The sequence below is a fragment of the Lepidochelys olivacea genome (assembly GCF_965140295.1).
Source record: "Lepidochelys olivacea isolate rLepOli2 genome assembly, chromosome: 4".
Taxonomy (NCBI): domain Eukaryota; kingdom Metazoa; phylum Chordata; order Testudines; family Cheloniidae; genus Lepidochelys; species Lepidochelys olivacea.
Window position 1 is genome coordinate 119,663,087 of NC_140414.1, and position 27,876 is coordinate 119,690,962.

The following is a 27,876-nucleotide window of genomic DNA, read 5'->3' on the forward strand; positions in this document are numbered from 1 at the left end:
GCTGCTATTTGGAAGAGCCAGATATGAAAGTTACTTCAGAAGTCCTGCACTGAACTGATAAAGAACAGGAACCAGCAGTGAGGCAACACCCTCAGTTTCTAGTTTTGGTATGAAAAGGAGCTGTGTCTGCACCCCTACTTATACAGCAGCATTAACTGTTAAGCATCTAAGGGCTTGTCTACACTGCCCTGCAGTTCAGACTAGGAGTGTGTGAATAGCAGTCTGTATGAAAGTGCTGTGCTGTAAGTACCCCATGTGGATGCTGCAGGCACAAACTAAAAGATTCCTACTTCATGTTAACATAGTCCTCTTCAAACAGGAGTACGTTAATGCAAGGAACCTTACAGTTTGTGTCTGTGGTGTCCACCAACGGGAGTTACAGCACAGCACTTTGGTGTGCACTGCTATTTACACCTCCATAATCCAACCTGTAGAGCAGTGTAGAAACAGCCTAAAAGGCTGCAAAAGTAAACCCTTCAGAAGAGAAAAAGGCATGAAGAGGTTAAATAGGTGTCCAAGATTAAGAAGATTTACACAATCAGAAAAAAAACAAAGAAAAATTTCTCATTGTATTACCTTTAGGTGGAAAGTAGGACTTGCTTTCTGCTTTGTGAGGCCAGTCTACTACCAGAGGCCCGAATCGTCTGAAGCTAGCAGTAATTTCATCTAAAAAAACCAAACAAACCAGGTACAGTAGTTGCAATTAAAACAGGTGACAGTTCAAGAGAGCAGTGAAAAACACTGTCAAGCAAATGAAGAGCTGATGCTTTATTCCTTTCTTCCATATAAATTGATAGTTTCTTGCAAAACATAATATATAAAATAAACATGACATAAAAAATATAAAGATGAGTCCCTAAAATTGGAAACATTATATACAAAGCATGCCTCAAATCATGTTTAGACCTAATTTTAGTTTCATCAAATTTCTTTGCATCATTTAATAAAGCAATATGGATGGCTACAGGGGATCAGTAATTTTAATTTTCTCTGACTCGAGGTCATGGTCCAAGGTGTTTAGTGTTCAATGACCTGTAGTCCAGATCCTAGTGGGTAGGTGTCCACATCATAAAAACCACCACAGTTACTGGCACTTTTATTAGCAGACTCAGCAGAGGCTAAGTGCAGAATGGGCATGGAGACTAAACTGCCTTTTCATACTTAGAAGTGGTCCCTCCATAACAGTGGACAGACCTGTCTTCCCCACCGCCGCATCAATAATATTGGCAAGGAGTTAGGTGCTGCAGGCCACCCTACAACACACTGCAGAACTTTGGTATGGCTTCCTACCCCAGTAACGCCTTCCCATCTGCCATTGCCCTTGAAGGGCTTACACAAGAGGGCAGTAAAAAAATAAGGGTGACAGTCTTTAATAGGCACATAATGGGATTTTTGGCCTACAGTTTCTGAATCTCCTTGTCAGCATATCAACAGGAAGAAGAAGAAAAGGATCTTTCGGTTTGGCCTTATTTAGGATTGTACACAAAGCTTGACAAATGAATAACCCCAACAGAAGTTCTGAATCTTGTTTTAGTTAATTGTTTATTTGTGTGTGTGAGAGTGTGAGTAAGAGAAAGAGTGAAAGATTGTTTTAATCTGTTAAGGTTTATGAATAATTTTGTACCAGTACTGGTGGATGGTCCAAAAGTATTACAGGGGGCAACGCAGAAGAAATTTCCCCCTCCCTCAGCAAATTATAATCTCAGACACCTTCAAACTCATTTTGTTTGTGATCCAATCTATGATTTAATTTTAACCTAGTCAACAGACATTTGTATACATTACAAAACAAAGTCAATAAGAGCTAAATTGTGCATATCTGCTCAGGAAAGTCTCAGTACTAGACTAGTAGGAGTACCACAGATCAGGACTAAGGTACATTAGTGAAGCTGTTCCAAATACAACAGAAAACAATTCATTTTATATTCAACATATTAGAACATGTTCTGTCAAATCACTTGCTATCTGCACTGGAAAAGTCACTTTGCTTTTCTGTGCCTCAGTTTCCCTACAGATACAAGTGGATAACTCCTATCTTTATAAACCCTTTTAAGATGCTTGGTTCAAAAGTATTATATAAAAGTGTAAAGTACAATTATTAATATTTAGATGTATTCTAGTAGAACAATGAGTGTGATAGTATATACATTTGTTTATACAATTAGCCATAGCTCTTAAACTTTGGACTGGACAGCCTTTTATAATTGAAAAAAATGGACTCCTGTAAACCAGAGTTCTTTCCCATTCACTATAAGAATACATTATTTACCTAATTTACCTAGTGGAAAACCACTAGAGATGGGCAGAAGAGACCTACCTAATTTGGAATATATCATTCAAATGAACAGCCTACCCTTTAACAAGAAACCCGACCCCTGGTGTGGAACATGAACTACACAACCTACAGGACCAAAAGCATGAGCGGAAACAATCATATCAACACCAAAACTTCTGGATGGCACCTACTCAAACTACACTTCATGATATCAGGAAAGACACACTTTGGTTATTTTAATAGCATGTTGCTTTGTATGCCATGTAGGGAGGTGGGCCAGAGAGGAAGAATTGAAGTTAAAGAAGTCAAAGTAAAAAAATTACAAGGTTGCCACCAAAATCATGAGTCTGAGGTACAACAGTTCATTCTGATAGTAACTTGACAGGCCATTTATGAGTAACGTTCTATGCTGAACTATCATTCTGATTAATTCAGGTGAAGATACAACAATAGAAACACTGAGCAGCTATGACAAGCTGACTCAAGAAAAAAGTTCTCTGCCTTTAACATGTACATAAGATTTACACCTTAGCATTATTGCTTTTATTCTCTGAAAACAATGTATATAATTTTCATAAAGAAATATCATTTAAAGGCAGGTCACATTCAGGACCTAATTCAGCATAAGAAGTGCAATTCCCACTGAAGTCAATTAGAATTGTGCCTACTTACACCAGGATCTATTTGGTCCTGTGTGTCACTTCAATTCATTCATCTAACTTTAAAGAGAATAAGCAGCCTTTCTTCCCGCCCCAGACCAAATTCTATTCAGTTTCAGCCAGCTCACCTTCATCAATATCTGGCGGAAGGCCACCAACAAATACTTTCCGAGAGAAACGTTCTATCCGTTCTCCATTCTGATGAGCTGAATAGCATGCAGGTGAATTCAAGACACCAACTTGATCACTGTGGCCATCATCCAGCAAACCATCATCTATTGGGAATAGGGAAGAACGACCTAAAAAAAAGAAGAATGAATATTAAAAGAATAATTTTGTAGTTGGTTATGATCTTCATGTAACCCAAGGAAAAGGGGAAAAAACAATGTGGAAGGCAAAAAAATATTATTAGTATAAAGAAAAAACAAAATGAGAAAGGAAATTCAGAATCACCAGATGCCATGCTTATAGATAGAACATTTAATATTACATTACATTTTTTAGTTTCTTTACTCTAAACCAACAGTAAACCATTAGTTTGTTTTTAAATAAAGTATCTTCTTTATTAAGTGACCATGTTAAGACTTAAAGAATATGCAAGCTAAAATTCTCTCAGATGACAAATCCGAGAACTATCCCAGACTGAGCTGTGAATAGAGGCATTTTTGAACAAATTGATAAACTAAACCAGTAATAAGTCACAAGAACCAGATGGTATTCACCCAACCATTCTGAAGGAACTCAGACATGAAACTGCAGAACTATTAACTGTGGTATGTAACCTATTGCTTAAATCAGCTTCTGTACCAGATGACAAGAGGAGAGCTAATGTGACACCAGTTTTTAAAAGAGGATCCAAAAGGTGATCCTGGCAATTACAGGCCAGTAAGCATAACTTCAGTACCAGGCAAACTGGTTGAAACTATAGCGAAGAACAGAAGTATCAGACGCATAGATGAACATGATTTGTGGGGGGAAGAGTCAACACAGCTTTTGTTAAGAGAAACCATGCCTTACCAATCTACTAGAATCATTTGAAGGTGGTCAACAAATATAGCATACTTGGACTTTCAGAAAGCTTTTGACAAGGTCCCTCACCAAAAGCTCTTAAGCAAAGTAAGCAGTCACAGAAGAAGAGAGAAAGTCCTCTCATGGATCAATAACTTGTTAAGAGATAGGAAACAAAAGGCAGGAATACATGGTCAGTTTTCAAAACAGAGGTAAAGAGTGGTGTTCCCCAAGGATCTGTACTGGGAACAGTGCTATTCAACATACTCATAAAATGACCTAGAAAAAGGGGGCAAACAGTGAGGTGGCAAAGTTTGCAGACGATACAAAATTATTTTAGATAGTTCTGTCCAAAGCAGACTGCAAAGAACTACAAAGGAATCTCACAAAACTAGGTGACTGGGCAACAAAATGGCAGATGAAATTCATTACTTTGCTTTTATCAATGATATATATTGGAAAACATAATCCCAACTAGACATACAAAATTATGGGGGCTAAATTAGCTATTACCACAGAAGAAAGGTATCTTGGAGTCATTGATAGTTCTTTGAAAATATCTGCTCAATTTGCTGTAGCAGTCAAAAAAGCTAAAAGAACTTTAGGAACCATTAGAAAAGGGATAGATAAGACGACAGTAAATATTGTAATGCCACTATATAAATTCATGGCATACCCACATCTTGAATACTACAAGCAGTTCTGGTCACCCCATCTCAAAAAAAATATATTAAAAATGTAAAAAGGAACAGAGAAGGACAACAAAAATGATTAAGGCTATGGAAGAGCTTACATATGAAGAGATATTAAAAAACTGGGACTGTTCAACTTGGAAGAGAGACAACTAAGGGGGGAAGATATGATAGGGGTCTATAAAATTATGAATGGTGTGAGAAAATGAATACAGAAATATTATTTACCCCTTCATATAACAGAAGAACCCTGGGTCACCCAGTTAAATTAATAGGCAGCAGGTTTAAACACACAAAAGGAAGTACTTCACACAATGCACAGGTCAACCCGTGAAACTCGTTGCCAGGGGAAGTCGAAGGCCAAAACTATAACTGGGTTCAAAACAGAATTAGATAAGTTCATGGAGGATAGGTCCATCAATGGTTATTAGCCAAGATGGTCAGGGATGAACCCCATGCTCTGGGTGTCCCTAAGCCACTGACTGCCAGATGCTAGGACTGGACGATAGAGAATGAATCACTTGATAATTGCTCTGTTCTGTTCATTCCCTCTGAAGCATCTGGCATTGGACACTGTCAACAGGCAGAATAATGGGCTAGATGGACCATTGTTCTGACCCAGTATGGCCATTCTTATGTTCTCATGCATCACTGGGCTCATCTTCAAGTTGTGGTGATAGGGTCTATCCAGTGAATGAATACATTGTATATTACAATTGCTTATAGTTTGATTAGGCTGAGGGAGAAGAAAAAAAAAAGTATGCTCAGTAACAAATTTTAAAAATACAAATGTCATTTTTGAAAAAATAAAATGATGCTGGTGAACTGGGCATGGGTTTCAATTATAAGAAAGCAGAATGATTTTGTAATTAGCATGTATAAAACAACTCTTGACAAATTATCTAGGAAGTCATTAATCAGATCTATCCTACTTGTTATGAGTGCTCAAAGTATACGGTAGGGTTTGGGAATAGCTGAAACCTCTGAAAGTTTCTGACAAAGCAATTTTGAGGGGTGAGAGAGACGTTTCAGAGTTAACACCTCATAAGGACAAATGGAGGCAGGGATTTCAAGGTAATGCAATTCCACTCTCCTTCCCATATAGAGCATACTCAAACAGAATGGATGCCTCTTCCACCATTAGGCTAGAAATGCAGCCATATAATAAGAATGCTGCTACAAAAGTGATCAGGAAGAATAAGGAGGAGGGAGAGGAAGAGGGAGGAAGCAAGGAATGATTTCTTCTATTACGTTTCAGAGAACTCCTCAGCATCTGCTCAACTTCTCAGACTGTGCACTAAGGCCAGGATTTCTCTCTTACACAACCTGAAAACATGAACTATCTGCATAGAGATTTATATTTGATTCCTACTCAGAAAGTTTTCTTTGCAGTGATAAAGGCCAGAAATTTCCTTTTTGTAAAATGAAAGCTTAACTTTAGGGTAAGTCCTAAGTTTCTCAGGAGTTTCCTACTTTGCTAGTGGTGAGTGGATTTGTCAAGCCCTGCATAAAAGTATTGCTTAATCACTCTTTTTTTCCATTTCATTTTTATAATTATCATTTATTTAAATAATTTTTTTGGAAGAAGGACGTGACAACTTTATGGAAAGCAAGTTCCTCCTTCATCTTAAAAGCCCCTTTGCAGAGGTTCAACGGATATACAAGGATCCCATACTCAATGGATTTGGAGGGGCAATAGCCAGTTCTGTCAGATTTTCCCACTCCAAAGCCACAGGCTGGAGAAGAACACAATACTGCACATGGAAGTCTGTAGAAACTAAGCTGCTGCCCACACTGCAATTTGGAACCTTCAACCTTAAGAAGTCTGGCTGTTAGCAAAGGCCCTTTCAGCATAATTAGGGCCCTACCAAATTCACAGCCATGAAAAATACGTCTCGGACTGTGAAATCTGGTCTTTTGTGTGCTTGTACCCAATACTATACAGATTTCATGGGGGAAACCACCGTTTCTCAAACTGCGGGGTCCTGACCCAAAAGGTGGTTGGGGGGGGTTTGCAAGGTTATTTTAGGGGATTGCAGTATTGCCACCCTTACTTCTGTGCTGCCTTCAGACCTGGGCGGCCAGAGGGCGGTGGCTGTTGGCCAGGGGCCCTGCTCTGAAGGCACCACCCCGCCAGCAGCAGCACAGAAGTATGGGTGGCAATACCATACCATGACATCATTACTTCTGTGCTGATGCTAGCAGTGGCTCTGCATTTAGAGCTGGGCTCCTGGCCAGCAGCCGCTGCTCTCTGGCCACCCAGCTCTGAAGGCAGTGCTGCCACCAGAAGCAGCGCAAAAGTAAGGGTAGCAGTACCGCAACCCCTCTACAATAACCTTGTGACCCCCCCACAACCCCTTTTTGTGTCAGGACCCCTACAATTACAACACCATGACATTTCAGATTTAAATATCTGAAATCATGGAATTTATGATTTTTAAAATACGATGTCCATGAAATTGACCAAAATGGACTCTAAGCAAAATTCTTGGAGGAATTCAGGGACCACTGGGGACTGGTGGGGCCAGGCAACCACGTAGAAGCCATTCCTCTCCAGAGGATCACTCAAGAGCCAGAGGATACTAGGGAATCTGGATTTGGGGGAGGTGGCTGAGGAACCCCATTATTTGTCTCATGGTGCTTAGAAGCCCCAATCAGGAATCAGAGCCATATTATGAAAGGCACTGCATGCATACATAACAAAAAGATGATCCTTGCCCCCAAACAGATTATAATCTAAGTATAAGAAGAGATACCAGCAGATACAACAAAAAGACAAGGGGAGCATAAGGTAGCACAGACTATTAAGGTAAATATATTTAGCAGCAGTCACAGCACACTACTGGCTTAGCTACTGTAGAACATTATGCTGGCACTGCATAGAGGTGATTTTTAAGGAGATATTTGAAGGAAGATAATATAATGACTGAAGATATTTGCATGGAACTCCTTCCATGCATAATAAAGTGGTGAGGGAGAAAGCACAAAAGGCATTTCTGGGAAAATTTGACTAGAGGGCACTGAAGGCTGGCATCTTTGAAGTAGAAGTGGAGTTGACAGTCAATGGCAAGCATGGCTTCTCAGACAGTCAAGCTGACACTGAGGAAAGTGAGTTTGAGTTTAGGCAAGACACATATGCAGTGGTACATTTTTTTCCCCTGTGGAGTCAAGGGATATTCTAGATTTGGAGGCTGAACTCCTTGTCTCTTCCTCCCCTTCTCCAAGCCCCTCTGACCTAAGAGAAACATTCACAGGAGGGTCCGCTCTTAAGTTTCCTATGCCTTCTGCCCCCACCCAAGTTTTGATGCAGGAGAGTATGAAAAGCTTCCTCCCATTCCTTACCGCTGCTTTTTCATATCCTATATCTACAATGAAAACTAAGAAACTCAAAATACAGCTGTAATTGTTAACAAACCAGGGGTTTAGATACCTCTCTCATTCATGTATATAGTGCAGCTATCAAACAGTAATTAAATATATATCAAGAATATGCATTTAACAACTCCACTAAATTCAATATTGAAATTTATTTTGGAAATTTTAAAGAATTAGCACAATACATAGAATTAAAACAAATAATGCAATGCCACAACTGTAAAAAAGTACTGTACTGTTAGTAAAGGTCACTTTAGTTCTCTAATCAAAAAACAATTAGTGGAACTGCGAGCTTTTCTACACAGCTTTAGCAATAATACTTGACTACTGAATGCTACACTAGCAGCAAAAAGGTAATTCAATTCCTAATGCCACTAAATAATAATTGGCCTGTGCTGAAACTTCCAGAAATTGTGAAACATGGTGGTATTTTATTATATGGATACCTGAACAGTAGGGACTGGATCATCAGTTCATTTCTCTAAAGGGGAACTAAGGAGCGGCTATCAGACAATGGTCTGTACTGACTTAGGACCGATGTGAACCAGTATCTTAGACATGAAAATATCTGTATCTTGTTAATATCTGGATCTATCAAAAAAATCTTGAGATTCACATATTACACTCAATGTAGCTTATATAGAGAAAAAGAGCCAGATTCTCATGTGGTTAAATTAGAGTAGCTCCTCTGAAATCCAGGGAGCTATACCAATTTGCATCAGCTGTCTTGTCCCCTGTGTGCGGTTTCTCAGAATTTTTTCCACAATTCTTTACTAAGCCTGTGACAATTCTTTTAACAGAGCTGTGTATACCATCACTTATATGAAGTGTTAAGGGAAGAAGAATTGTGGAAAAACAAATCAGAGTTATGTATATTTTTAATAAAGATAGCACAGAGAATATTTACTTTAAGCATTAGTGAAATTATGATTAGTGCTACAATATGTTTTAATTGATTAAAAGATCTGTGATTCAAACTCACTAACACAAGAAATCAATGACCAAAACAAACCACTTTTTTGCAAAAACTGATTAAACATGCAGACAAAACAAATCTAAAGTCAATAATCTGGAGTAATTAATCACAATCAATATCAGTCCAATCAGAATAATTGTACTGTAGCAAACATAAATGAATTACCTCGTCTTCGCCCATAACTCCTTGCTGCATGTAAACAAAGGACAAATTGTAAAATGTCAAAGAACTGTACCATGCCCACATATAAAAATAATTATACGAAGAACTGTGTGGGTAATTGATGAATTGCACTAATCCGCATAAGAAGTTGCTACTGATATACCTATATGTGATCACATTAAACTAAAGCCATTTTTCAAATATTGTGCTGTTTTACTTTTTTGTTGCCTATGCACCAAGTACTGGCTATAAAAGAGTATGCTTTACATATATCAAAATAATTTTGGATAATTTCTTTCCTTTAAAAATTTACATAATTTTGCAATTTTCTTCTTAATTATATTCTCTCTCCATATTATTACATTTAATATAACCTCTTTAATTTAGCTTCTGTCTTTCTCAGCTCATTGCCTCAGACTCTATGATAGAATTTAAATAACGTACAAGGTTTTGCTAATAAAGAGAAAATGTTGCTTTAAAGCTGTGTAGTAAGAGTTAAATGAATTAGAGAAACATCCTGGTCCATGGAACAGTTTGTACAGTTCTTTGCAGTGACAATACAAATGCTATAAGCCATGACCTTCCTTTTCCATGAAAAGAGCTAGCAGAAAATTAAGCACAAGGTTTTGTTTTAAACAAAAGACTCCTTGTGGTACTAAACAAAATCAGAGCGCAAGTCACAAGAAACGACATTGTATTATAAACATTGCATAACACTTGCATAAAGCCAAGGCAACGAAGTTAAATAAACTACCACTAAATCAAGATTTTCCTCATTTTTGAGTGTTACAGGACTCATGAAGAGATTGTGGTAATGGTTACAATTCAGAAAACTTCACACAACACACTGACACTATTTTTCAGCATTCTAGCCTTTTAGTAAAAAAAGCAAACTACTAACATGTAAAGAAGTGAATGATAAGTAATAAATTACATATAATTTGTCTTTCAGCACTATGCTTTTATAAAAATATTTTCAGTTCCTTCTTCACAGATTTAGTACTTGAGCAGAGTTTCTTTAATGACAAGACGGGAATATATTAAAATTTTCTAACTACAGTAATTATTTAAACAGAAAACATTTTTATGAACCCTCTGTGCCCATTCAGAGTTCCTTTGAGTTCAATGGGACTATGTGCACAGATCCACCCACAGAATGCAAGATCAGGGCCGTAGATATGCAGATGATCTCAGAAACCAAATAACCTCCTCTGATTTATTCTTCTCCCCACTTCGATATTATCTAATATATGTATTATAGTAATGCCTATTTGCACAAACATTGTCTTTAATTTTATTTAGCATCACACTCCTTTTCTTCTACAGGCCCTTTCCTATAAGAGATTTACCAGGTTATTTATAGAACTCTGAAAAGCCTCCCCCTATACTTTTTCCTCTAATTTAACCCTATTACTCTTGAATCCTCAGACATTTTTTCCCTAGCTATATTGTACCGGACTCATTCTGAAGTTATGTTTTAGTGTCACCTGGAAGAATTAGGTATTTCCCCCTGCCTTTTACAAATACAGCTACATCAGTAAGGGAAAATCCAAATGCATCAAGCCCATAGTGATGAGTCAATGACTGTAGTGGCACGCGCTCGCACACAAACACACACGCGGGTAATATAAAAATAGTATCTTGGCCTAATATATACTAATAAGCCCCTTTAGGCACAAACGCTAATATTATCTCTGCTCTGTTCATTCAGTTTTGCTTCCTTCCGTCATCCAAACCAGATCAGCTGTGTTCTCAAATTTTCATACTGTTAAGACAATCTTTTCGCTTCTCATGAAAGACATTTTGGTAGCACACAACATCCTTATGTTTTATGTGAACCCTTGGAAATAAAAATAAAACTGGAAGTGGAAAAAACCGCTATTATTTAAAAAAGCAATGATGTAGTTGCAAGAAAATGGTGCATCTGCTAGGATATTTAATATACATGTATTAATGTTACATTAATGTGCCAAAATATCCCCCAAAAAGTCTGAGTACTTTGCCCAGCCAGGAGAAAACAAAGAAAACAAAACATGGTACTAACATGACATTTGCTGCCATCATATTGTTTACTCTCCTTGTGGAGATCTGCAACTAGAGTCCTTGATTTCAAAAGGGCAAACTTTAAAAAATTAAGGGAATTAGTTAGGAATATGGATTGGACTGAACAACTCAAGGATCTGAATGTGGAGGAGACTTGGAATTTCTTTAAGTCAAGATGCAGAAGCTATCTGAAGCCTGCATCCGAAGCAAGGGTAGAAATTTCATAGGAAAGGGTTGCAGACCAAACTGGATGAGCAAGTGTATCTAACAGGTTAAAGCAAACCAGAAAGCCTGAATGGAATGGAAGATGGGATGGATCAGCAAGGAAAAATACCTCTTGGAGGAGAGAATTCATAGGGGAAAAATGAGAACTGCCAAAAGCCAAGCAGAGCTGGACCTTGCAAAGGAAATTAAAAACAATAGTAAAAAGGCTCTATAACCACATATATAAAAAAGAAAAGAAGAAATGGGAGCACTAAGCACTGAAGATGAGGTGGATATTAAAAAATAATCTAGGCATGGTCCAACACCTAAATGAATATTTTACCCTTATTAAAAAACTGAGGCAATGAGAAGGTTAGGGGCAGTGGCAGGGTGGCTAATGGAAATGAGAATATCGAAGTAGAAATGACCACATCCAAGTTGGAAGTAAAATTCAAACAGTTTAATGGGACCAAATTGGGGGCCCAGATAATCTCCATCCAAGAATATTATGGGAACTTGTACATGAAATTGCAAGCCTAATAGCAAGGATTTTTAATGAATCCATAAACTCAGGGGTTGTTCCCTGTGACTGGAGATTTGCTATTTTTAAGAAAGGGGGAAAAACTGATGTAGGAAACTACAAGTCTGTTAGTTTGACCTCAACAGCATGCAAAGTCTTGGAACAAAATTTTGCCAGAGAAAGTAGTTAAGGACTTAGAAGTGAACCGTAATTGGGATAAAATACAACATGGTTTTACAAAAAAAGTAGATCATGCTAGACCAAACTGATCTCCTCCTTTGAGAAGTTTCAGAGGGGTAGCTGTGTTAGTCTGTATCAGCAAAAACAAGGAGTCCTTGTGGCACATTAGAGACTAACAAATTTATTTGGGCATAAGCTTTCATGAGCTATAACCCACTTCATCAGATGCACAGAGTGGAAAATACAGTAGGCAGGTACAAATACACAGCACATGAAAAGATGGGAGTTACCAAGTTGGGAGGTCAGTGCTAATGAGGCCAATTCAAGTAGGGTGGATGTGGCCCATTTCCAACAGTTGACAAGGTGAATAGCAACTATTGGAAATGGAAAAGAGAAACCAAGGGTTTGAGAAAGGGGCAGGGGGAAGATCAGTGGGAAGTGTGAATATGCAGTCATCTCAATGAACTCCAGTTACAAGTAGGTAACCTTCACTTCAAGTGGCCCTGCATATTAGCACTTGTGGGTAGTTTGACTAGTATTGCTGAAAGCACTCAGGAGGTAGAGTTCTAATTAAATAACAACAATCAAAACACTGCTTTACCAAATCTAGCATCTGCTCTTGAAACCAGATACAAAGCATAACGTACGGACTAGCTTCCAAAGAGCAGCTTTACAGATTTCCCATTAGGAACATGTTTAAGATATGCTAAAGATGCTACCACTGCCCTCATGGAATGAGATCTCACAGTAGTAGGCACTGGGACTGCTGTTAACTTGTAATATTCAAGAATACATTGTTTAACCAATCTGGAAATAGGCTGAGCAGATACACTGTAACCCATATGATTCTTAGCATAAGAAACAAATAACCTATATGACTTCCTAAACTCTTTAGTTCTGTTTAAACAACACACTCAAACTCTTCTGGTTTACATACTTTTGAGGCTAGATACCCCTTTATTAGCACATGGCTTTGGAAAAAACACTGGTAAATTAGTTGTCTAACTGATGTGAAACTCGGATACTGTTTTTGATAAAAACCTGGGATCAGGTCTAAGAATCACCTTGTTTTTATGAAAAATAGCAAATGGCAGATATGCCTGTAATTTGTTCACCCTTCTGACTTATGTTATAGCAACAATAAACATAGTTTTAATAGTTAAAATAAGGAACACACTTCCAAAGGTTCAAGAGGCGCTTCATAAGCCTCACTAAAACCAATTAAGATCCCATGTTGGAAACAGATCTCTCAAGGGGAGGTACAAGTTAGATAACCCCTTTGTAAACCTTTTAGCTGTATTGTGCAAAAGTAATGATCTGCCATCAAAGCATGATAAGATGAGAAAGCCATTAAATGAGTTCTTAAAGAAGAATTAGAGACCCTCAGACTTTAAATACAACAAAATACTCCAATATACAGGGAATAGAAGTTGTAACTGGTGAGTCAGATTTGCCTTGCATCCAAGGAGCAAATCTAACTCATTTAAAGTAATAATCTTTCCCCTTAGATTATTTTCTAGAATTACGCAACCCATTTTGAACCAACAAGGAACAAGAGTATTTTAGATTAGTCGAAGTCTGACATTACAGGCTGTCAGATGGAGAGATTGGATGAAGAGTCCTTTCCCGCTGCTGTGACAACAGGTCTAGAAATGGTGGTGGTGTGGGGAGAGAAGGCGGATACAGACTCCCTCCGATTGCTGGAACTTGTCCACCGCTGTCTCAGTCAAGCTGGAGCCATCGGGATCACTCTTGCCCTGTCTTGTCTTATTTTCCCCTTATCTTCTGAATTAATGGAAAGGAGGGGAAAGTATACAGAAGGCTCTCCCTCAGTGCATTAGGAAAGCATCCAAGATCAAGTGACTGCCCTTTCCCACTCTTGATCAGAAAAGAGACGTTTTGTTGAACCTTGTCACAGGCAGGTCTAACACGGGGCTGACCCTAGCTGGAGAAAACCTCTTGCACCACCTGATCCTTTAGTGATCTCTCATGCATCTGAGAACCGCCTCTGCTGAGCTCATCTGTGAACACACTGCTCTCCCCTACTAGATGCAGTTCGCCTGGATAGACACTGTGAAGAATGCACCACTATCACAGACTGACTGCCTCAGGACCTAGCAGAGAAGAATGGGTGCCTCTTGATTTGTTGACATTGCTCATAGTCATTGTATTGTCTGTCGCTAACTGAACCGTCTTCCCATTTACATGATGAAGAAATGATCTGACAACCAGAAGAATGACACGTACTTCTAAAATGTTTAAGTACAAAATTCTTTTCCTGAGACACCAAGTGACTGAACTATAAAAGAGTCCAGATAAGCTCCCTATCCATTGTTAGATGCAACAGATTTTATGTGCTGGACGGCAAGGGGAGATGAAACAGGACCTCCTTGAAAAGATTAATTCACAATTTGTCCAGCACAAAGAATAAAAAAATGTCCTGAGGCATGACAATTAACGTATGAAGACTGTCCAGATTTGGTTTGTAAGATTGAGCCAACCATGCTGCTTTGGCCTTATCCTGAGGCATGCAAACAGAATAAGATAAGTAATCATTGCCATAAGACCCATCAGACCCAACAAGAAAATCGCTGCCTGGGATCAATGACAAATCTCTAAAATAGACTGCACACTATCTTCAGAAGTCTTTCCTCTGTGAGGAAAACTTTTCCTACTACTGTATTATAGACCATATAAAACCAGATTTCCTGAGATGAGCATAGATTTTACTTTCTTACATTCAGAAAGAATCTAAAATCCGTAAAAAGGGAGGTGGGAAACTAGATGACTTCAGCAGCCAGTTTTCTAAACAGGATTAGACAAATACCCTATCTTCTGAGATGCACTGCTAATACAGAAAAGACTCTGAGCGCTGTACAGAGCTCAAATGGCAGGATTTTGTGCCATAATCAAATGGAAGCATTTCCGATGATTGGGCTGAATAGAAACATCTTTTAAGTTGAGAGTTGTGAACAAGTCCATAATTGAAGATGAGGCAATTATGGAGGCTAGGGTTAGCACTCCAAAATGAAACTTCTAAACAAACCTGTTGCATTTCCTTAAATCTATAATTGGACATAAACCTCCAACATTTTTCTAGATCAGGAAATATTGACTAAAACCTTTGACCCCATAGATACTTGGGTACTTTTTTCACAGCACATATCAGAAGCAATTTCTGAACTTTTGACAAAAGAATAACCTCGTAATCCTGAAAAGGGAAGGATAGGGGAACCGAAAAGAGGGAACCGTTCTAACTATATTGCATAGCCCTTTACTATTATTTCTAGGACCCACTTGTCCAATGTAATAAACCTCCAGTTGTTGATAAAAATGGATTAATCTGTCCCCAGACAAAGGGAGAGAAGGACCCTTGAGCCTCATGTCAAATCTGGGGCCATTTAGTCAGTGAAGATGAAACAGGAAGAGCAGATTGCTTCAATTTAGGCCTAGATCTGAATTCTTTCTTTTTATGTTGAGACTGAAAAGATGATGTAGTCTAATGATGTAGGCAACATCTCTGAGATGAAAAATAAGTGAAAGACTGAGGATAAATCTGTCTCTAGTAATGAAAAGAAGGAGGTAGGAGGTCTCCTTCTAGGAACAGGATATAAATCAAGTGAACAGCAGACCAGGTCTCTTAACTTTTCTAGTAATTTGTCCGTTCTACTACCAAAAGGACCATCACCCTCAAAGGGGAGATGCTTATCTTTACATTTAGTATCCAGTCCATGCATGCTTTCTCAAGGTAACAGCAGATGCCAAAGATCTGAATGAAGAGGCAGGAACATCAAAAGAAGCCCTGAGAGCATGTTTTGCCACATTTTGTCCCTCTGCCGATATTTCACTGGCCAGTCTTCTCTGATCATCTCGTCACTTCTGCACAAACAAAGCTATTTTCTCCCACAAGTGAAACTGATAATGGGCCATCACTGCCTGCTAATTAGCCACCCTAATCCCCAGAGAAGAAAGAAAAAACCCTCTCGCTATAATCTGGAGTCAAATGGGCTTGACCAGGCCTAAATCTATTACTGGCTGCTGCAACCATCAGAGAATTTGATATGGAGCGAGTATGTAAATACTAAAACCCCTCATGCAGTATTTGATAAAGTTTGTCTGCTTTTTAGAGATCAGGTTATCCCTGCTTCTTGTTATCCTAACAACTTTAGCAGGTTACAAGAGACCATCCAATTTGGTAAAGACATTCTATTCCTGGAAGGAGCACCAAAATTGTCAAATACTGGATGTGATGCCTCTTCCACAACAACTGAAAGGAAGTTCAAAGTCAATACAATATGATCCAATAATTCATGGAATTGTAAAACATCCTCAGAAGGAGACAACACAGAATCAATGCCATATGCTTATCAGGCAACAAATTCTGTATTCACCTGATCCTGCTCAAAAAGTGAACTAACTACTCATCCTCTTCCTCAGAAAAAGGATTAAGGGCCACCAATCTGAGCTGCAGATGCATCTGGTCAAATTGGATCCAAAGATTCCTCAGCAGCTGGATCCTTTTCAAAAAGGATGTCTCTACTTCATCAATAAGGTGGATGAGTCAAGAACTCTCATGGGGTAGCCCAATAAGGTCACTGAGCCCAGGAAGGCCAGTCTCTCCAATCGATGGGATCTGGGAATATACATATAGGATTAGAAGACACAAATTGTCCAAAAGATTGAGGAAAGCTAGAAGTAGGTGGCATACATCTGGATGGTTCAGATCTTTTTAACTCTTTCTCCATCCTCTTCTAACTGTGGCGCCAACTTCAGTTCCACTATGAATTTTACCAGAGAGAGCAATGGCACTGGAGGATGCAGAGACATAAAAAGTGAGAAAGTTTTGCCTGGAGATCCTGTAGGAGTCTTAGGAGGAGGCAAAGAGGGATCTGGAGAAAGGCTCATAATATCTTCCTCTCTACCCCTCCTTTCAGGTGAAGGAGATTTAGATATCAGAACCAATGAAGTCTCTTCCTCTCCCCCACCTCAGATCTGATGAACACTCATCTGCCACCACAGCAATAGTTGTCTTTTGGATCTGGTATCAGCACCAGAGTAGGAGTGGGCAATGATGCCACTCTGACAGGCTTAGGCATCATTGGATCTGAAGAGAGACTCCATTCCATTACCCTGGAACGTGAAGCCAATTGCAAAACTGACTTTGGTCTCAGAGTAGGAATCACAGAAGACACATGCATATTGATGGATCCAATAAATCTGACTCATGGGATCTGGCACAGCCAACAGTGGCTGTCTTCTCCCTCATCTTTTTCTGAACCAACATAGTTGGAATTGAGGCTTAATTATAGGTTCCTTCATTGCCAATTGACCTGACTGTGCCTCCAAACACCTTACCAGCTTTAACAGGAGGCTCTGATAAAACAGACAGAAGCCTGAACCAGCAAAGAGACAGATCACGGAATCCTTTAGGCACCTTAACTTTACTAGATGAGGCGGTCAGATCTGAAACAAGCCTCAGTCTTCAGATCAGACAATCGCCCAGAGGCTTGGCAGCTTCCTTAGACTGGAACACCTGCAGTCTATTTTCATAGAATTTGAAAATATCAGGGTTGGAAGGGACCTCAGGAGGTCATCTAGCCCAATCCCCTGCTCAAAGCAGGACCAATCCCCAATTTTTGCCCCAGATCCCTAAATGGCCCCCTCAAGGATTGAACTCACAACACTGGGTTTAGTAGGCCAATGCTCAAACCACTGAGCAACCCCTTAGCTTGAGCCCAAGTCAGCTGTCACAGGCCAGCTGCAGGTTTTTATCTGCAATTTAGACATATCCTTAAGGTAATCAATGTGGTCATTTGGTGCTGGAAAGATGGCTGAGCAGGATAAGAGTCTATTAAATACTGAAATTTTCTTCTTCCATTTCACTGTCACATGGAAACAAACAACTATACTAAACTAATTATAACCACAAACCCTAATTAAACTAACATTTCAAGTTATCAACAATTATCTAAAACACTAGTATAAGAAGAAAAAAACCCCTCAGATCTGAAGGCCAGAGTGGTTCACTTCCATCTGGCACAAGTAATTGGAAGGAACTGATGTGGTAGAGTGTGCAGCATCCCCTTAAATAGTCTTGCCCTTGGCTTGTTCAAAGATGCTCAGAGGAGGGACAAGAGTGAACCCATGTGTACTGTAACGAGCACTGCTTGGAGAAAGTTCTACCGTTGTGCCGATCGCTGGAGCCTATTACCCATAACTGGGAATATGCAGAGCCACACAAAGAAGAACCTAGAATACCTGACAGGAGTGTCCTTCTATTAAAAAAGACCAAATCGGTTAAAAAGCCATCTATGAAATTAGGCTTTTAAATGATTTTTTAATAAGAGCAATAAAATTTACATATATTTAATGCTTTTAAAGAATTATAGCTATTATGCTGACTGCTAACTTCCAAATAGCATTGGGGAACCAATTCTAATTCCACTGGAATCAATAGCAAAATTGCATTAATTTAAATCGACAACAAGATCAGTCTCCAGATGTAGATTCTCTCTCTTTATGACAAGGTTACTTTGTTTGAGTAGGCCAAAAGTATAAAGGTCTATTCTCCCAAGATCATTGATTGGAGCAGAGAATCCACAAAATATACTATTGCATAACCTAATGTCTTATATGGTAAAAGAGCAAGCATAGTGGGAAGAGAGAAGCCTCAAAATTCTAAAGATGATAACAGGTTCAAAGTTGAATCAAAAATATGAATCTCCTACATTGGATTATATTGAAACATTTGACAGTAGCTCAAAGTAGGAGAGATTTCCCTTACACCCGCTCAGTTTCATTTAAATCAATGGACATTTGCACGGAGCAGCTTCCAAAATTGGCATATCTAGTGTGCAAGTTTCTGGTCTCTCCACTGCTATTTTTAAGCCACTGGAACAAATCACTGGAACAAAAGTGAAGACCTGAAATGAACAGAGGGCCCTAGAATCCTCAGGCTGTCACTTAGTTACAACAGTAACAATTACAACCACAAAGCTAAGTTGTTGCTGGAGTAAGTTTCTTAACATCAAGGACATCTATATGTAATCTAGGTCTGTACTGCCATCTGGTAAATTTTATTTCAACAGTAAGCAGCTGTTTGTCATCCACTAGGGTCTGTAATCATCTCTAAAAGGAGCAGACCATTACCCAAACAGCCTGATTCTCCAGACTAGCCCCATGTGTAATGCTCAACTTTTTCTGGTTTAACAGTACCAAATCAGAATACTCCACTCTCTTAAAATACTATACTAGAGAATTCTGATCTTGCAGCATTTTATACACATTTTGCACAGGTACCAACAACTACACAAGGTGCAAGAAACTGGAAAAAAATTAAATCATGCCCAAGGCCTCTAATCTTGATACAAAGCCTTCTTACTATGATTATGTTTTCACCAGCAAAGCTTTGACTCATAATTCTCCAATGGCATCAACACACGCTGTGTCTACACTAAGCAGCAGCATGTAAAATATATGCAAGGCACGCCCCCTTAGCACAGGTATAAAAAGCACTGCCTCACTGTCTTTACTTGTTAAGCAACATAGACATGCCAGAACATTAGGGTATATACCCTACACAGATGTCTACATCTCCAAGCAGTTCCCCTGGCTCTACAGTGCTATTTTTAGCAGTGTAGAGTCCTGCTGCCTCTCCACTGTTGGAAACTTTCCCCATCACGGAGAAAGGCTCTGGCAGTAGGGAGGCAGTGGGGAAAGGCTCCAGAAATGGGGAGCTGCTAGAGCCTCTCTGTGCCACAGCAAAAAGGCTCCAGCAGCAGCAAAAGGTTCTGGCAGGGGGGAAAGCAGCAGGGAAAGACTACGGAAGCTCGTTGCCACCAGACCCTTTCCCTGCTCCAGTGAAAGACTCCAGCAGCAGGGAAAGTTTGCCTGCTGCCTCTCCCATGCCGGAGCTTTTAACTACCTGCTTTTCACTGCTGTGAAAGCTACACATACCCTACACACAGCTGTCAGCGTAGACAAGGCCATAGTAGCAAAAATAGCTGTACCAAGTCTACACTGCAACTTCCATTGTTGTCAGTTCCGGTGCAGCTGCACTAATGGAGAATTACAGGTCTACATTTTTTTTTAGTGTCCACAAGACCTGTGTGTAAAATCTCTAATTTATTATTGCACTTACGTGATCCTCTAGCTCTGCCTCTTTCTGTAGACATAAAAAGCAATGTAACCAACGTTCATAACATTACAGAAGAATGCCTCCATTGAGAAGCAGATGTTCATGAAGTTTTGACATATGAACATGAACTCTCTAACTTCAGCATGGCTCAGGGAGAGTCAGACCTGTACTCAAAGAAGGAATAGTTGCTTACCTTATAGTAATAGTTGTTCTTTGATATATTCTGTACATGTGGATTTAATTTACGGAGTGCTGTCACCCTCCACGCAAGTTAAGAAGTTTTATCAGAAGCGTCTACTAGGGGTTGTGTATGCATCCATCACGTCCTTGCACTCTGAGGGCATAAAGGGCAGAACGAGCTTGCCCACTGTTCAGTAGTTCCTTTGCTGCCCAGAGTCCCATGAATAGTCTCCGATCTGCACGGATGGAGGACTGGTCATGGGATCCAAATGCAGAACACCTCAAAGAACAAATAGCTACTATCAGATAAGTAACCATTCCTTTTTCTTTGAGTTCCTGTGCATGTGAATCCCACTTATGGTACTTAACTAGTAGTTCAGTGTTCCAGGTGGTGGGAGATAAGTGGTTATTTGAAAAAGACTAAAGATCTTCTCTTCCAGCCCAAGTATTAGCTCTAGATGCTGACACCAGAGTATAATTGTGGCTAAATGTAGGCATTGAAGACCGTGTGGCTGGTCTACAAATTTCAACTACTGGAACACTACTGAAGCACACTGCTGAGGTAGCTTGGGATCTAGTAGAATGTGCAGACACTGGACCTGGATGTTGTAGCTTATTAACAAGGTATGAAATCTTTATATGGTCCACAACCCATTTAGATAATTTTTGAGCGGGGACTGGTCTAACCTTTGATAAATTGCCATACATGATAAAAAGTCTAGGAGATCTCCAGACCAGTCTCATGTTAATACAAGAGACACCCACCCCTCATTATCTAAGGTATCTAACTTTCCCGCATCAAGGGATGAATAAGGCTTTGGAAAAAATACAGTAAGTGTATATATTGACTAATGTGAAAGTCACAAATAACTTTTGGGATAAATTTAGGGTGAGGCCTCATAGTTACTCTATCTGCATAAAAAAAAACATACGGGGATTTGACATGAGTGCTTGGATCTCACTTACTCTGCACCCAGAAGTGACTGCCACCAAAAAATTCACCCTTAATGATGGAGGGAGCAAAATGAAAGGGAATCAGATGGAGATCCCATTAATGAAGAAAGGGCTAAGCTCAAGTTTCACGAAAGTGGTATCTCTCTTACTGGTGGAAACATCTGCAAAAGTCCCTTCAGAATCTTTGTGATGGTTCAATGGGAAAACACTGAGGAACCCTGAACAGGAGGATGAAAGGTCATAATTGCAGTGCAGTGAATTTTAAATTGAGCTAAATTCCAGGCCTGATTACTGTTTTTAAAGCAGTAGAGAGTCTAGAATGAATGGAATATGATCAACAGGATTAACAGTAGAGGACCAAGTTGCCTCACCCACCCGGAAAGAAAAATGCTTCCACTTAGCTGTGTATGTTTTCCTGGTTGAAGATTTTCTACATTCCATGAGGATCTCCTGGACCTTGGCAGAACTCTCCCTATTTGTTGACGTTAACCAGACAGTCTCCATAATGTCAGATGAAGAGATGTTTGGTTCAGATGGAGTATGTGCCCAGAATCTTGAAAGATTATGTCTATCAGGAGTGGGAGAGTTATGAACTCGTGACTAGAGAGATGTAGTAGTTCTGGATAGCAGAATTGGTGAGGCCATGATGGCCCCACTAGGATCATCTGAGCCCTGTCTTGTCTCACTTTCCTTAGTATCCTGGGGATTAACAGGAACAGGAGAAATGCATAGACTAGATAATCTGACCATGGAATATGAAACGTGCCTGCTGAAGCACCCTGACTGGCCCCCTCAACAACAAAACAGAGGGCACTCTCCAATCTCTGGTCCTGAAGAGATCTATTTGCAGAAATCCCTGTGTCCTGAATACCCTGCTAGTACTGCATCTTTTAAAGACCATTCGTGGGAAGATGAATTCGTTTTGCTTAGCTGATCTGTCAGGGGGTTCAATTCCCCTGGAAGATGTCAGAACTATACGGTGAAGAATGCACCATTCCAACAGTGAAACAGCCTCTTGACACAGGAGGTCTGATTTTGCTGCCTCTTGCCTGTTTAAGTAATACGTTGCTATAGAGCTGTCCATCAGCATGTGTACTGCTTGGTGCTTTAAAAGAGGTAGAAACGATTTGCAAGCCAGGTGAATCACCCTAAATTCTAGGATGTTTACGTGAGCTGACAAATCTGCAGATGTCCATAGACCACAAACGTGGAATTGGTTTAGATGTGCACCCCAGCCCTTACTACATGTGTCAGCAATTAACGGTCTTCATGTGCATTATCAGAATGAAAGACAATCCTCAGCAAACATTGTTTCGATCCAACTACCAGGGAAGAGACAATAGGATCATCCAAGGGACTGTTACTTGTTGGTTCATACCAGGGATGTTTGGATGATAAACTGATCTGATCCAGGACTGAAGAGGTCTCAGTCTGGAGAAAGGTGTCATGAGAGTACCTGAGGCCATTCAAGATGGCAGGCCTTAGTGAAATTCATTCTAGGTTACGTAAGATGAAGCAATATCAGAACAGGTAGCAATTCTGTTCAAGAACTCCTAGAGGAATTCACAGTCAAACTGGGTGGACATATCTAATGGAGTCCCAAAAGAGTCAGTCTGTATCCAGTATTATTCAATATTTTCATTAATAACTTGGATAACTTGGATAACTTGTAGTGGAGAGTATATTTATAAATTACAGATGACACCAAGCTGGGACGGGTTGAAAGCACTTTGAAGAACACGATTAGGATTTAAAATGACCTTTAAAAAAATCACAGAATTGGTCTGAAATCCACAAGATGAAATTCAATAATGACAGGTACAAAGTATTTCACTTAGGAAGGAAAAATTAAATGCACAACAACAAAATGGAGAATAGATGGCTAGGTGGTAGTTCTGCTGAAGAGGAACTGGGGGTTATAGTAGATCACAAATTGCATACGGAGGCCACTAAGCTGTTCTGAATCTCTGCTGAGGAGCAGTTAGAAGGAACTGTGGGGCAGGTGGGGTTGCTCTGCCCTTTATGCCCTCATGATGTGTGTGAGTGTGTGTGTGTGTGTGAGTGTGAGTGTGAGTGTGAGAGAGAGAGAGCGAGCGAGCGCGTGAGTGAGTGAGAGTGTGATGGCGGGGTGCATACACAACCCCTTCTGGACACTAGTGATAAAACTTCTGAATTCCTGGATGCTGGGGGGAAAACAAGCACACTGTAAGTGGGAGCTATATGCACAGGAACTTGAACTAGTTCCAAATCCTCTCACATACACAAAAGAAGTGTTACTTCAGACGAACACAGGCTTAGTTGCATAATTCACACAAACTATACCATGTCAGAAATCCATACTTTCTATCATTTTAGTTTTTGCTTTCTATAATACTAGATGTTTTCTGGTGAACAGAATATTGACTTCCTTGGGAACAGAAAATAAGAGTATATTTTCATATGAGAATTTCAAATTTAAAGTAAGCTATATCTAATTAAAAGCTGTTGTAAGATTAACTCTTACCATTTAATGCTGAAAGATGGTGACAGTCCCTGGAAGATTGTCACAGTCTCTGGATACAGTTAACTCAGTAAAAGAATAGAATATTCCATTTTTACATTAACATTTCAGATTTAAGCTAAGCTAGAAATAATTAAAAACTGTTAAAAGATTATTGCTTACCATTTAACATCAGAAGATTGTCAGTCCCTGGATGTGGATAACTCAAGCGACCTTAAAAAAAAGTACCGTGATTTTAGCTATTACGCTTAAAAAAGAATAAAGAAAAATCATTGCCTACAGTTAAAATATATACTGTATTTCCATTTTGTCTAGGGGACATAAAGAGCTAATATTTAACTCCAAGCACATTAGCAACAATACCCTTGACCCAAGTTAAAGTTGACAAGAACAAACTTCTTAACCTTAATTCTCTGGTCATAAGATCTGCAGTGTGCTTTTGGGATCAGCTCCAATAGGATAAAGCCACTTTTTGTTTCATGCAACCCAGAAATAGTGCTGGCTGCTCTAGTATTCTCTTTCATACTCACTGTGAAAACTTGTTCATATGCACATTATTTAGCAGAGTTTAACTGTTGCAGTTTGGAATTTCTCCACTGACCCAATGTATCAAAAATCCTGTTATGAGTTCAGATTAAAACATTTTACTTGCTTTTAACTGATTTATAGTTGCATCTTGTTGTACTTCATATAATTTCTGCATATATTGTTCTTCCACTAAGGTAGTTTGACAAAACCAAAACAAAACAAGAATGTTTCAATTATTGAATTTTTTAAAAGCCTTTAGAATGCGAACATTCTTTAAAAAGTTTCTTGGAGATTCCTATTAGCTAGTTAATGGATTAAAAATGTAAAACTACAAAATACAAAAACGTGTTAAAGTAAAAATTACAGGAAATCCTCATGTACTCACACCAGGATTTTAAAATATTTATTGCAGCAAATAGGGTCTTGTCAGTTAAACTTGATGTTTAAAGTGCATAGAAAAACGTCTCCCCATTCTAATCTCCTTTTTATTAAAAAGGAGAAGTTTTCTGTTCACAGGAAGCTGCAAACATGACAGCACTGCAAACTGACCTACACAGAAACTTACAATAGCTGCTCTGTTTCACTGCAACATGCCTTAGAGCACAAGTAAAAAAAAAAAATCCCAACATATCCATACATTTTATTGATATTAAAACAGCCTTGCTTAACTATAATCTCAAATCATATAATATTTTTAATTAGAACATTCAATATTATTATACTGCAACCAGATGATTGCCGAGACATAATGAAGGATCCAATCCTGCAGCCTTGTGTATGTGGAACTCACACTGATTTCAGTGGGAGTTGTGCATACAGAGAACTTGCAGGATAGGACTCAATTATTGAGTAACTATTATTAAAAGATTTTGTGCATACTTGTATCTTTTAAGCATGCATGCACACATACACAAACCAGTAGCCACCCTCACATTAAAGATGCCTAACACTTCCCATTATAAGAAAAATACAGACTTTTTTCCTTTGGAAAACTAAAAGCCTCTATGGTTTGCTGAAGGACTTTGAAATTTAGCAGGGGGATACTCCTGATGCCCGAGAGGATATCTTTTTGTGTCCCAGAAAAGCTTTTTGACGAAAATCTGTTCAAATAGAATTTGGTTTTGGCTTTTTTTTTTTTTTTTTTTTTAAGAAAAAGAAAACAAACGTGAAAATTACATACCAAAAAAACTACAAAAAAGAATGTTGATTGTAAAGTCAAGTACTCAAAAATGAGAAAATACCAGAATTAAGGCTTCCTTGTTTACGTGCATTATGATACAGTTTTTAATGACGTTACTACAGACTACTTTTTCCACAGGTTCCCCTCCTCATTCAGTGTACAGAATGCATGGTGCTTAAGTGAATGAATCAGGATTCCATAGGATCCCCGACTCATTTACGTTAGAAGTTGAAGGTGTGTGGTAAATAAGGCAGATAACCGCAGAAAGAAAAAGGATGGTCTTGTGGTTAAGGCAGCTGATTGTCAAACCTAGGGATAGAACAGAGGTTGGGGGGGTTGTTAGACTTCCTACATAATCATGAGCAAGGCACTTAAATAACTGAAAAATTTTCCAGATGCACTTTATGTTCCTCATTTTCTGGGCTCCAAATCTGAGACAACTGAGGTCCACTTTTCTGTTGTGTTGGGCATTCACAACAATCGAAGTCAGTGGGAGCTGTGGCTGGTCAGCCCCTCTGGCAGTAAGGCAGTATGTTCTGGAAAAGTGAGCGCAGAATTGAAAGTCAGGCAGCCCAAAATTCTAATTTTGGATCTGCTACTGATTCACTGTGTGAAACAGGGAAAGTCACTTCGCCTTTCTGTCTCAGTTCTCTAGTACTAGTCTGTAAGAGGGGGATAATATTCATGCTCAGCCACAGGGTTGTTGTGAGGACTGATTAATTAATATCTGTACAGTACTTTGAACATATCAAGTGCTATAACAAAATCAGGTCCCTGGGTATGTCAAGTTGGGTACTCAAAATTAGTGGAGAATTTTGCAAATTTACTCTTAATGTTCCTGAACCTCAGTTATCCCTTTGTAAAACAGGAATAATACTTTCCTTGAGAAAGAACTGAGAGATAGAATTTAAGATACTATGTTGCTAAGCCCCACAGACAAGCTAATGAAGAAACGAGTAACTTCATTTTTTGTGTAGGGCTGGGATGGTGTTTGTTTGAAGAAGGATAAAAAAAAATATAGAACAGTTATCTCATTCACCAAGCCTCATTCATCTTGTGCATTGGCTGCACAGGCAACCTTAGTTGTGGCATTTCCTATCTTTGGAATGCTTGACTTTGCAACCCTAAGAACATTTTTAACATAGCATTTTTGCATACATATTATTATAGTTTGACTTTTGCAAGTTCCTGTGTGTGGGCAAACCTCGGCACTCAAAGGGAATGCAACTGGTTTAATGGCATTATGTGTGAATGTACAGTTTTTCTAGCATGGAGTCAGTTGCAAGATCAGTGTGTTTTTTATAACCCTTCTCCAATTTCTTTTCAATTTTTTGGAAAGTGGATGTTAATACAATACAATTAGGTTCTTATTAAATGCATGTTTGAGTGGTCAAGCACACTAAAAAGTCAAAGAAAGTTTAAAGAGACACTGTCAATCTGAAATCAGTCAATTAGAAAAGGCTAAGAGAAGATTCAAGTACTACATTTTCCCAAGTGTCTCTATTAACTTTTGTTGTTTTTTCAACCATATATTGCTATTTTCAAAAGTTTATCTTTACCCGAATGATACACGAAAGATTCACATAAACCAGAGGTAGGGAAACTGTGAACCCAACTTCACACAAAGTGCTGTCATATATATGAAGTGAAAAAATATTTTTTCAAGTCTTTCAGTGATAATATGAAAAAAAAATATGCAGGTAAAAGTGCAATTTTAAAGTTGATATCTCCTTACGACTACTCAACAACATAATTTGGTGGTATGTTGTGCATTTTGTGTATTTTATGAAACAGAAAATGTGCAACACAACACTGCTAACGTTACTACAGCAACATTAACTTTCAGTAGAGACATTAATATTTGAATTTGCAACCTTATTGTTGCACTAATGCTAAATTTTTTTGCATTTCATTTCCATTATGGTGGAAAAAATAAATAAATCTGTAAACAGTTACAAATCTGCAGTCCTCCCCGCCGCCCACCCTCAACTCCTCCATTCCAGTGAGCATGGTCCAGCTAGTGGCTTTCAAAAGCAAGCTCTTCTGGTGTGTTGAGACTCCTAAGTAAGATGCTAGAAATAGAAACTACAAATAAGAAATTTAGATACAGAGAAGCTTCCAGTTATATCAAACTCTTTTTTCCATAGATAAACCTATATTGTAATTTTCTTTTCCTCACTATCTCCTAGTGTCTATTACAATAATCTACTATTGTAATATTCCTAACGATTTCCCCAAGTTTGTTTTCCCCTTACAGAGGAGCATAGAGAAAAATGTGTAATGCCTGTTTACAACTACCTTAC

At 38.9% G+C, this 27,876-nt stretch overlaps 1 protein-coding gene across 5 annotated transcripts in view; it reads right to left on the reverse strand.

The window, feature by feature from the left end:
• CPEB2 (cytoplasmic polyadenylation element binding protein 2) overlaps positions 1-27,876 on the reverse strand; it is a 91,778-nt gene that overhangs the window by 38,410 nt on the left and 25,492 nt on the right. For 3 of the 5 annotated variants that reach the window (XM_084626731.1, XM_084626730.1, XM_084626734.1), the window contains exons 4-7: positions 24,028-24,078; positions 9,151-9,174; positions 3,063-3,233; positions 577-666 (exon numbers count right to left, since the gene is read on the reverse strand). In XM_084626731.1, coding sequence (XP_084482857.1) covers positions 577-666; positions 3,063-3,233; positions 9,151-9,174; positions 24,028-24,078 — 336 coding nt within the window. The remainder of the gene's footprint in view (positions 1-576; positions 667-3,062; positions 3,234-9,150; positions 9,175-24,027; positions 24,079-27,876) is intronic. The other 2 variants (XM_084626733.1, XM_084626732.1) reach the window with 1 other exon arrangement.